Genomic DNA, 13,073 nt, shown 5'->3' with positions numbered 1-13,073 from the left:
CCAAACAGTTAATTGGGGTCCGAGCTTAGCAACCTATGGTCTTTTTCCCCCTTTTCTACTCAGAAACTCTATAACCTGATAATTTCACTTAGCTTTATTTTTATGCCCCCAGATCGAATGATCAGGGGGTATATTGTTTTTGGCCTGTCTGTCTGTCTGTCATTGTATGTGTGTGTCTATCCCAAAACTTTAACCTTGCTCATAAAATGAAAACTCGTGGGTCTATGTTCCTTTAACTTCACATGTGCATGCATCTAATTGAGATATACTATCAAACATGGTTTTAGGTTTTAGGTCACTACGGTAATTACTCAGACACTTAAAAATAATAAAAAAAATTCGTGTCCGAAAATTTAGATATGAAAAATATTCCAAAATTACGAGTGTCCGAAAATATAGAGACATACATATTATGGTTGTTTGTTAATTATTATAATGAAATAAAACCAATTATAAATGTGCAATAATTTTATTTTGTTGTACTCTCCTTTTCCTGCTTTAAATAAAGTACAACTTCACTTATTTGCAATCTCTTACCTGGTATATAAAAATGTCATAAACAGCAACCATACCGCTTCCTGAATACGATATCATTTCAAATGTTGTTGGGTAAAACCATTATTTTACAGGTATACATGGTAATCTACCCAATAACGCAATTGTAATGGTCCATGGCCTCGGGGAATTCTATGCCAGGTTTTATTACATTAATCCGGTTGTAAAACTGCATAATCAAAGGGTCCCAGATAATGGAAAACAGGGCAGATATCTAGTAAACTAGGGCTGTGAAATGTATTGTCAGAAAATTTGGAGTCAATAATTATGGAAGAAAATCTGTTTGTCCGAAAATATAGAGTCAGGAAAAATAATGATTTTTGCTAAAAAAGAGCGTGTCTGAAAACTAAGAGTAACTTTCGGTAGGTCAAAGATCAAGGTCACTTTAAAAATATAACCTTGTTTCTAAAATAGCTGCCATGCGGCTTCAAAGCGCAGTAGGGGGCATTGTGTTTCACAAACACAGCTCTTGTTTCAACATGCAGTGTCAAAAGTTAGTCATTGCAGCAAGCTTTAGTGTTACAAAAAAACAACAACAAATAAATTAATTGTATTTCATGTTTGATAATACTCATCATTTTTCATGATAATTCTTTTCCCACTCGGAAACATTCTTTGACACGTTGAAGTCCCTTAAAAAAATTAATTCGATTTGAGACTTCATTTCCAAACCATAAGGTACTGACTAGCAACAAATAGCATAAAACCTGAAAATCATGCAGGCTGTTCTGTTTTTATGCTGGTTGTTACCATTTACACTCTGCATATGAGTGGGACAGGGCTAATAGCTGTTGTTCCGGTGTAGGATTTCAACATGGCCTCCCCACTGCACGAGATCCAAATGGGCTTATCGAGTGTGAAGGAGATTGACCGCACGCGACTACAGCTCAACACACACTATGGCCACTTCAGGTGAGTTGTTGTGATCACACCAAACAGGCTTAGGGCTGATAGAGGTGTCTTATCTCAGGTGGAACATAAGCAGCACTTTGGGAAAATGTTGCTTAATGCATGTGTGTAAAGTGTCCTCCCAGATTAGCCTGTGCAGTCTACACAGGCTAATCAGGGACGACACTTTCCGCTTTTATGATATTTTTTGTTTAAAGAAAGTCTCTTTTAGGAAAAAATCTAGTTTAGGCGGATATTGTCATCCCTGATTAGCCTGTGCAGACTGCACAGGCTAATCTGGGATCACACTTTACGCACATGCATTAAACCCAATTTTCGCAGAGCAGGGCTCATTTAAAGTTATAAATATATTAATATAATGACCACCTATCACACCATATGGATCACCCAAACAGGCCTATGGTATACTCAGGTTGTTTATAATGTTTGACATAAGCAGCTTTGGTCCCTAAGGTTCATTGTACATTATCATAAGCTGATGACCATACCAGGCATATGTGATGTGTAAGATTTGTAATTGTTACAAAAAGAGTGTTACTTTTTTCTCTAAAAATAATACATGTTTATGTTTTAAGTATTTTGTTTATGTATTACAAGCAGTTTTATGTGAGTGATAGTGTAATCTGTGTACTGATTTGGTGTGTTAATATTTATGAGCATGACTGATGCATAGTTTTGAATAAGTGTTTAATGCTGTCTAATATAGATTGTTAGAAATTGTTTTTGTGCATGATCAAATAATACCAAGAAGAAATGCATGGTGCATTGTGGATTGTTCCTAGCCAATAAATGTGTATATTTTCTGTGTTCTTTAAATTATACTTGTGTAAGAAAACATGTGTGTGGCTTATTGTAATTTCTTGGTAGTCTTTAATGATAATTTCACCGTAAATGTTTAATTAAGTCTTGTATATATATTATAAACATTTTACCTTTATGCGCAACTTGTTTAACTCAACTGAGCACAAACTGCTCATGGTGAGTTTTGTGATCGCCTTTTGACCCTTGTTCATTATCAGTCGTCTGTTATTCTGTTACCACTCAAGAGGCCACCGTTATTATCCAATCTTCATGAAACTTAATCAGAACATTTGCAAAATGATGTTTCTGCTAAGTTCCAAACTGGGTCACGTAGGGTGCATAACTAGATCACTATGTCAAAGTAGAGCAAAAGCTTTTAAATTCTCTAGATGACACACTTATTGCTAAATCTTTTTGAAACTTTGTCATTTTGTCCTAAAGAAATCTTATCTGAGTTTTAAACTGAGTTATATAGATCAAAAACTATGTATCTATAGGTCCAATTGAAGGAAAGGCTAGTGAATACTTCGTAGTAGCCACTTTTACTGCCCAATCTATTTGAAACCAGGTGAGAAAAATTCTCCAAACAATATATCGGATGAGTTCGAAACTTGGTCCTGTGGGGTCAAAAACTATGTTAAATTAAGTAAAATGTTTGTAAACATTTGTTTGCGCAATATATATAAAACTTGCTTTGAACATCTTATGCTTCCTGCAATGAGTGAGATATTGTTCCTGTCAATAGAAAAACTTGATCGCCATGAGGCAAGGCAGTTTGCCTACCTTCAGTTCCTTATCCGTTTACTGTGAAACTTGCTTAAAATATAAAAAAAAGCTGTATGCATCTGTGCTGAGTTGACTATGAAAATGATTGTGGTTTGTTCTAAAACATAGTTGTTGATGCAGTTTCTTCGTAAGTCTATGCTGAAACGTTGTGAACAAAATCTTCTCTGAACAAGTTAGTTGCTTGGGTCTGAAATGAGCACCTTTGGGTCTTTAGATCTCTTTTGTTTTAAATATTTACAGAAGCCGTCAGGATATTGTTAAGTAAAATACATGTGTTTAAATATTCATTTCTTGGCGAATGTTTGACTTACAAAGAATTTTTGCATCATGTTGCACAATGAAATTAAATTAGCGTTGAGCTATTGTGGTCAGTCTATGTCCTGCATTGTGAGACGTGTGTTGTCAACTTTAAGCATGTTACCACTGAAGAGGCCACATTTTTCACCTTCTTTTGATGAAACATAGACAGAATGTTTGTCTTCACATATCTGGGCCCAGTGTGAATCTGGTTGAAGCTGGGTCACGTGGATCCAACTAAATGTCATGAGGTAACTCTATATTACTCAAGAAGCAAAATGTTTCATGCAATCTTGATGAACATTTGTCAGTATGTTGATATTGACAATATCTTAGCTAACTTTGAATCAGGGGCATGTGCATCCTAAAACTAAGTCATCATGTCAATTTCCGAGGCAATGTTTATGAAACAATCTGGATGAAATGTGGTCAGAATATATATCTTGACAGAACTAGTTTGAGTTTAAATTCAGGTCATGAATGTCCAAAAATTAGGTCACCGGGTGAAATTTTAGAAAGCCTTGTTACCAAGATGCCGCATTTTTAGTCCCCTAGCGGTTTCACCGGAGGGGACTTATGGTTTGCACTTCGTCTGTCCGTCTGTCAGTCAGTCAGTCAGTCAGTCTGTTAGTCAGTCTGTCACACTTTTCTGGATCCTGCGATAACTTTAAAAGTTCTTAATATTTTTTCATGAAACTTGAAACATGGATAGATGGCAATATGGGCATTATGCACATCATTTCATTTTGTTCCTACGTCAAAAATTCTGGTTGCTATGGCAACAAATAGACTAGAAATAGTGCTGAAAATGGTGGTTTTTTGGATCCTGCGATAACTTTAAAAGTTCTTCATATTTTTCATAAAACTTGAATCATGGATAGATGGCAATATGGACATTATGCACCTCATTTCATTTTTTTCCTACGTCAAAAATTCTGGTTGCTATGGCAACAAATATATATAAAACATTCTAAAAATGTTGGAATTTCTGACAATGGTGGAGCCGGTAGGGGACATATATTGCTTGGCAATAGTGTTGTTAATCCTGTATTGTATGAAACTTGGTCAGAATGTTGGTGCTTACAATCGTTAGGCCGAGTTTACATGTATCCAAAAACTACTTTACAAGGTTTAATATGAATAGAATATATATATTGACCATGTTTCATAGCAGGGTCATGTGGGTCTAGAAACCAGGTCACCAGGTTTGATCTTACAAAAACTGGAACCACTACGAAAGCCACATATATCACTAAATCTTGATTAAATTTTGTCAAAATGCTTATCTTGACAACATCGAGTGGGGTTTAAATCCAGGTCACGTGAGTCCAACAAAAGATCACCAGGTCAAATATAAAGGCCAAAATTATGATTAAGTATTGATGAAACTTGGTCAAAATATTTATTTTGACAATATGAAGCCAACGTGTCAGGACAAAATCTAGTCATGTCTTCATCAATTGATGTGTTTAAACTTATGAGTGCTAAAGTGCCATCATGGACTTCTTATTTTCTTAATTGATACTTGTTAGTGCTTGACAGTTATATAGTTGTAACATAAAAGGCATTTGATTATTTCAGAAATACAGTGTATAAGTAACATCAACATAAATCTCTCTCTTTAAATTCCTTTCTTTTCATTATCACTTATACATATATTATCAACACTTTAAGCATGTTTTATTACATGGAAAAAAATCTTTGAAATTAATGTATTCCTAATTGTGTGCATGATTGTGTATAATGGGAAGATTTTCACGATTAAGCACTTAACCCTTTGACACTTAGATATGTAATTTCACTTATATGTAGTCCCTTAGAAAGTTACATTGAATTTAAGACCTTTCTTATTTGATTCAAGTTTTTAAGGCTTCATCTCCAAAACTTACACTATACAGATAGGCAGCAAACAGCATAAAACCTGGACAGACTTGAGTTATTTGCAGGCTGTTCTGGTTTTACATTTTTTGCCTAAGCGTTTAGAACTAATTTGCTTTCAAACAAAAATTCCATAAAAGCACAAAATGTCCCTGATTAGCTGTTGTTTATTATTGGTGAATACGGCTCCAGATTAGACCCTGAGGTTAGCAACAGCTAATCAGGGACATTTTGTGCTTTTATGGAATTTTTGTTTGAAAGCAAATTAGTTCTAAACGCTTAGGCAAAAAATGTCATCTCATATGTGGCTTGTGAGGACTGCACAGGCTTATCTGGGACGAAACTTCATGCATATGCATTAACACCATGTTTTCCCATAGTGCTGTTCATATTTGTTTAAAAGTAAGTGAATTTCAAAAACACTGTCTGTAGGTCAAGTTCAATGTTACAAATCTTCCATATGTATAATAGAGCCAAGGCCAATAAAACCAGCTGGGTTTTGTATATCTGTTGGAAATGTACATTTTAAAATCAAAAAATGATTTACACATACCTGCTTCAAATCATTTTGTGGTAAAAGAACGAAGTAATTTTACTCAGTTATGGATACATTTTGTGCTTAAAACCTATTAGTACTAGCTGAACAGGTAACAATCTGTCATGTTCTTAAATCTCTTTGGGTGTGGTATGATTTCTTTGGCAAATGCATGTTTTGCCTCCTCTTGGTGAAAACAATTTTAACAATTTCACTTACCTAAGAGATATTGATTGCTGTTCAGACACCTTCAAAAAAGAATTGAAGTTGTTAAAATGATGAACGCTTGAAAGGACTAGCAAAATACTCATTTTTAGCTAATTTATTTTTTGAAAAAAAATTATGAGCTATTGTCATCACCTTTGCGTCGGCGTCAGCGTCGGCATCGGCGTCCAGTTAAGTTTTGCGTTTAGGTCCACTTTTCTCATAAAGTATCAATGCTTTTGCATTCAAACTTGGTTCACTTACTTACTATCATGAGAGGACTGGGCAGGCAAAGTTAGATAACTCTGGCTTGCATTTTGACAGAATTATATGCCCTTTTTATACTTGAAAATTGAAAATTTTGGTTAAGTTTTGTGTTTAGGTCCATTTTATTCCTTAAGTATCAAAGCTTTTGCTTTCATACTTGCAACACTTACTAACTATCATAAGGGGACTGTGCAGGCAAAGTTATGTAACTCTGACTGGCATTTTGACAGAATTATGTGCCCTTTTTATACTTAGAAATTGAAAATTTGGTTAAGTTTTGTGTTTAGGTCCACTTTATTCCTAAAGTATCAAAGCTATTGCTTTCATACTTGCAACACTTACTAACTATCATAAGGGGACTGTGCAGGCAAAGTTATGTAACTCTGACTGGCATTTTGACGGAATTATGGGCCCTTTATACTTAGAAAATTGAAAATTTGATTAAGTTTTGTGTTTGGTCCACTTTACCCCTAAAGTATCATAGATATTGCTTTCATACTTGGAACACTTGCAAACCTTCATAAGGGGACAGTAAAGGACAAGTTGCATAACTCTGGTTGTCATTTTTACGGAATTATGGCACTTTTTGACTTAGTTACTTTGAATATATGGTTACATTTTGTGTTTAGATCCACTTTACTTCTAAAGTATCAAGGCTATTGCTTTCAAACTTCAAATAGTTTCATGCTATCATGCTATCATGAGGGTACTGTACCTGGCAAGTTGAATTTTACCTTGGCCTTTGAATGACCTTGACTCTCATGGTCAGATTATTAAACTTTGCTAAAATTGCCATAACTTCTTTATTAATGATTATATTCAAGATTATAAACAACTCTTACCTGACATACCACATTAGCCTCCACCCAAACTATCCCCCCCCCCCCTCGAATCCCCCCAATCCCCCCCCCCAAACAATTTTTTTTAAAGATCATATAATAAATGACCACCACACCCTCACACTATACCCCACCCCCACCCCCTCAATTTTTTTTCAAACATGGTTAAAAAACACAAATATGTATTTTAATTATTTTATTTTTGAAATACCGTCTAACCATCCCACCCAAGAATCCCCCCCCCCCCCCCCAAAAAAAAATATAAAAATAAAAATATTTTGTTTTTCTTATTTTTTGAATTTTTGGAAGATAATGTAATAAATGACCACACCCCCACACTATTCACTTCCTCCACTCCACCCCTCCCTTCTTTGTGTTTGAAATTGAGATAGGTCCCTACACCTTTAAAAAGAAAAATAGATGAACGGTCTGCACCCGCAAGGCGATGCTCTTGTTATTGATATACGCCTGTTTAAAAAAAACCGGGACGTATTATAGTTTCACCTTGGCGGTGGGCGGGCAGCGTCGGCAGCAGTGCCCGCTCTCTAATTCAAATACTTTTTATCCGATCTTCACCAAACTTGGTCAGAAGTTGTATCCAGACAGTATCTAGGTCAAGTTCAAATATGGGTTATGCCGGGTCAAAAACTAGGTCACAGGGTCACTTAGTGCATTTCAAGCATTTAACATGGTGTTCACTCTCTAATTGAAGTAGTTTTCATCAGATCTTCACCAAACTTGGTCAGAAGTTGTATCTGGACAATATCTAGGTCAAGTTCGAATATGGGTCATTCCGGGTAAAAACCTAGGTCACAGGGTCACTTAGTGCATTTCAAGCATTTAGCATGGTGTCCGCTCTCTAATAAAAGTAGTTTTCATCCGATAATCGCCTAACTTGGTCAGAACTTGTTTCTAGACAATATTTAGGTTAAGTTCGAATATGGGTCATGCCGGGTCAAAAACTAGGTCACAGGGTCACTTAAACCATTTCAGGCATTAAGCATTGTGTCCGCACTCTAAATTAAGTAGTTTTCATCCGATCTTCACCAAATTTGGTCAGAAGTTGTGTCTAGACAATATCTACATGTAGGTCAAGTTCAAATATGGGTCATGCCAGGTTAAAAACTAGGTCACGAGGTCACTTAGTGCATTTCAAGCATTAAGCATGGTGTCCGCTCTCTAATTGAAGTACCGTAAAAACGAGACGAGATTTTTTACCTCCAAAATTTGATTAAAAAACCGGTATCGACTTATGAGGTGGTCCATGAAAAAAAAAAAGAAATTCCATGAAAAAAATAATGAAATTCGATGAAGATTGATCCCCGCGGCAATAGTTGTTGTTGTTGTATAAAAAAAAATCGTTGATTTACGACTAACAAAACGTCGTATTTTTACTGATACTAACCAATTTATATTATCACAGTTTGCAATTGCTCTTGTTTTTATTTTGATAATTTAATCCAAAGTCTTCATGTAAGCAGGTGTTGTTTTTTTACTGTTCATGTAAACAAAAAATCAAGGACATCATTTAAAGTCTCGCGAAAATTCGCAATATGTGTGAATCGACAGTTTGACGTCATCAAAGGAAAGCCGTTTCCTGTCAAGAAGCCATAAAGAAAACCTTTCTCGCCGACAAAATTGGATTCCTTTGTTTAGAGAAGCGATATGCTTAACCAATCGCGTGCTTGTAACTCGCTTGCAATTGTCCCATTATGCTTGAGCACGTGTATAGCTCCGCCTTTGAAACTGTTTCAGAGAAAAAGGTGGAGTTGGCGGTCTCTTGGGTATGTCAATCATTGTTATAAAAACACGTTTTACCGAGACACTAATCAATTGTTTTGACAGTCAGATTAAAAGTACAAAGATTGGATTACAGTGAAAATATTGTTTCATCGGATTAAAAGCGGAAAATAGTTTGTGGATAATTACTAGCGTGGATTATTGAGTGCAACCATTTATTAATTAGATAAACAAAAACACAACTGGACTTACGATAAATCTTTGAAAATGCCTGGCAAACGCAAACGCCAGGCTTATGACAATGCATTTAAAATACGCGTGATAGAGTTTGCGGAGAATTTAAATAACAACAGTGCTGCTGAACGTGAGTTTGGTATAAGATCGTATTGTTTAAAGTTTTCTATGCTGTTTTCTATGTGGTTGATTATGCTTTGCTTGTCTATATTGAAAAATATTATTTTCCATTTCCACAATAAATCGTATTGAATATATTAAACGAAATTTAGAATACATGTGTTGGCTTTGCCTACGTTCAACAGTTCCACAGTGACTTCATGTGCAATGTATAGAATACTACCGCAACTTCATGTATATTTAAAATGGCGTCCGTTTATGAAATTCGTAAACAGAAAATTTCTGACTCGATTTATGAAGCTAACATACTTAAAATCTCCAATTTTGGTACCAAAGTATACCCCCCGACTTATGAGCCGGGTAGACTTATGACTGCGTTTTTACGGTAGTTTTAATCAGATCTTCACCAATTTAGGTCAGAAGTTGTGTCTAGATGATATGTAGGTCAAGTTCAAATATGGGTCATGGTAAAGTTATCAAGTTGTCCAAAGCCTTTAAACGGGCGTATCTTGTGACAGTTTGGGTCTCTTGTTGGAGTATGTTTCTCTTTTTTCAATTGTTCAAGTTTTGAATGTGAGACTGTTTGTCTGTTTGAATGTTATGTGGAACATATGTACACACCCCTTGGAATGTCTTTCTTTAAAGTGCTAATTTGGAAATATATCCCAATATTGAACCCTTTGCATGCTGGGAAATTTGTCGTCTGCAAAAATGTAGTCTGCGGAATTTCTTAAATTCGATTTTTTTCAAAGAATACTATCAGAATAGCAAACAGTTTGGATCCTGATGAGACGCCATGTCTGTGGCGTCTCATCTGGATCCAAACTGTTTGCAAAGGCCTTCAAAATTTGGTTCCAGCACTGAAAGAGTTAACATTCTTTCTAATAATTTGTTATATAAGTCTACAGTAGTGCAAATAATACTGAGCATCATTCATGTTGACCTTTGTTTTTTCTGTCCCCTTTGAAAAAGCGGCGTATAGCAGCTGTTTTGTACGTGTATTTTCTCAGCCATAACTTTGCAATATATTGATACATTTTAAAGATTGTAAGATTACTTGTTGCCTTTGACACTCCTGTCTCTTCTTCAAATGTCAAGGCCACACTCAAAGGTAAAAGGTCCAATTTAGCCATAAAGCAGCTTAAGAATTCCTGTCAATGACATGTCTTTGCCATATATTGATGAATTTCGATATCAGCTGGCATGAATGTATACCATCAAAAGACGACATGTATTGTGTAACAATAGTGTCACTACCTAAAAAGTGTAAGATCACACTTACCTGACTGTAAATTAGCCATTCATCATGTTATTAAAAAATAACTTACCAGTTAAAACAACCATGAAAAGGCAGAATGTAACCTGTATCACCTGTCTCCCTATCTAAAAGGATAATGTCACACTTAAGGGTCAAAGGTCAATTTTTGACAATACACAGCTTGTTTTTAACATTAGTGGAGTTTTAAGACATAAGTGGAGTTTGGGGGCATCGGTGCCCCATGGTCACCTTTTTTATGTTTGATACACATTTATAATTTGATCAGCATGTAAAAGTGTTTATGTTATGTTTTTTCTAATGATATGCCAATAAGATTTCCTACTTGTTTCTATAATGGACTTTTATAATACTTCATGTTATTTATAATCCATAATCACCTATATGTTTTGTTGAATGTGCCTATATTTTTCTGTAAATATTAATATAATTCTCTAGTAAGTTATATTATTTCATGTAATCTGTCATATCATATTTTCCATACTTTCAGTTTGCACTTTGAGACATCGTCCGAAGCCTCCAATTGGAAAATGGCGATTGAGGAGGCCATAACAGACGCTCTTGGTGATAACACGGTAACCATAACATTGTCATGGTAGACAATTTATGATAACATGGTTATCATTATTGTAGACAGTTAGTGCCAACATAATTGTCACACACAGTAATCCAGTGCCAACATAATTGTCACACACAGTAATCCAGTGCCAACATAATTGTCACACACAGTAATCCAGTGCCAACATAATTGTCACACACAGTAATCCACTTTTCCCAGAGTGATGTGCTATAAACTCAGAAGCAAAGTGGAAATGGCTATGTGCAAACAGCATAAAACCAGAACAGCCTGCGAGTTACTCTCAATCTGTTCAGGTTTTATGCTGTTTGCTGCTCATCAGTATCTAAGGTATGGAGATGAAGCCTTAAAAACTTGAATCTAGTAAGAAAGGTCTTTAATTAAATGTAACTTTCTAAGGGACTACAAATGCATCAAAATAATTATTTTAGCGGTAAAGGGTTAAACACAGCCGTTGATATGGCTCTGATGCCTCTGACATAGTGGCTCTAGTTTAGTTTGATATTTGCATTTATAATTACTTTTGAGTTTAGTTCAAGCAATAGATTACTGTTTGTTTGCATTACTCTTTCGTGAATTCTTAAAAAATTGTCAAGCTTGTATGGTAATGAAGAATCGAAAAATAGAAAGTAGCATTATATAGAATTTCTATTTTGGTGACTTGAATTTTAGGTATTGATAAAGATGTATTTTGTTAATATTTTTAACAGTTGCATATTAAGCAAAACCCTTATTATTTGGTGTTTTCTAGATTCTAGATCAAGTCATTGAAAATCCTGTCAACAAAAAATGTGCTGATTGTGGCATGGAAGGTAGGTGAAATAACTTTATCAGACAGTTATCAATTTAATGAAAAGCAGTCATTTGTATATGTATTGAAATTTCTTTCAAAGCATTACATTAAATAGAAAGTAGCACTGTTGTTATCACGGTTCAATGTATTTGATTATATAGCTGTTATTTGTACCCCAACAGGGAGGGGGTATATAGGAGTTACTCTGTTGGTCAGTTTGTAAATAAAATACTCAAATATTTTTTTAACAAACAACTTTTAGATTATCAAGTGTTTGAATTGAAACTCTTAAATGTCAGCACCATGAGGTATAGATGTCCATGCCCAATTAACTGCACATTCCGTGTTACATGCCTCTGAATGTAGCCATTTTTAAATCTGTAGCAAAACATAATCTAAGCTTGTTGAACAAACTAGTTCCACATTCATTTAGCCATTAAATATTAAAACTTTAAATATGTCATTACCATGAAGTGTAGATGTGAACTAAATCGAATGATCGGGGGTATATTGTTTTTGGCCTGTCTGTCTGTCATTCATTGATTTATTCATTGATTCATTCATTGATTCATTCATTCATGGTGTGTGTCCCAAAACTTTAACCTTGCTCATAACTTTTGCAATATTGAAGATAGCAACTTAATATTTGGCATGCATGTGTATCTCATTGAGCTGCACATTTTGAGTGATAAAAGGTCAAGGTCATCCTTCAAGGTCAAAGGTCAAATATATGGCTTCAAAGCGACGCAATAGGGGGCATTGTGTTTCTGAAAAAAACATCTCTTGTTCAACAATAGAATATCTAGTTCCAAAAATTATGTGTTTTTAACTCCTCTTTAACTACTTGCTTTATTTTGCTCAACCTTTCACGGTTGAATGACCTCAAAGTGTATATGAATTTAAAGAAATTAGTTTGGGCTGCGAATAGATTTGGCTAAATTAATGCTCTTTGCCTTTTTTGTCTACTGTAGAATGTCAAGTCCCAAAATGTTCTGTTTTCAAATCCTTTTTAACTAGTGAATCTTGCGCAAACTTAGTTGAATTTCGTGCACATGTATTTGGTTGTAAAAAAATGGATTTTGACTGGGAGTGGTTTGTCGGGCATTGCTATTTGATTAGATTATTAACAGTGTTGAGAATCATGGCGCTCATGCTTAATACATTAGTCAATATGGTGGAATAATTATTGTCAAATTAATCAAAAATAATATTTATCATTGTCAGGTATGTGTATTAATTCCTATACCTGATCATTGTATTGT

At 34.9% G+C, this 13,073-nt stretch overlaps 1 protein-coding gene across 9 annotated transcripts in view; it reads left to right on the top strand.

Moving 5' to 3' along the window:
• The window catches only part of LOC127879450 (arf-GAP with Rho-GAP domain, ANK repeat and PH domain-containing protein 1-like), a 194,743-nt gene that overhangs the window by 79,635 nt on the left and 102,035 nt on the right, over positions 1–13,073 (top strand). For all 9 annotated transcript variants that reach the window (XM_052426286.1, XM_052426284.1, XM_052426282.1 and 6 more), the window contains 3 exons: positions 1,361–1,467; positions 10,932–11,016; positions 11,770–11,830. In XM_052426286.1, the coding sequence (XP_052282246.1) occupies positions 1,361–1,467; positions 10,932–11,016; positions 11,770–11,830 (253 nt within the window). The remainder of the gene's footprint in view (positions 1–1,360; positions 1,468–10,931; positions 11,017–11,769; positions 11,831–13,073) is intronic.

Source organism: Dreissena polymorpha, chromosome 4, assembly GCF_020536995.1.
Source record: "Dreissena polymorpha isolate Duluth1 chromosome 4, UMN_Dpol_1.0, whole genome shotgun sequence".
Classification (NCBI taxonomy): domain Eukaryota; kingdom Metazoa; phylum Mollusca; class Bivalvia; order Myida; family Dreissenidae; genus Dreissena; species Dreissena polymorpha.
This window is presented reverse-complemented; position numbering and strand designations above follow the sequence as displayed.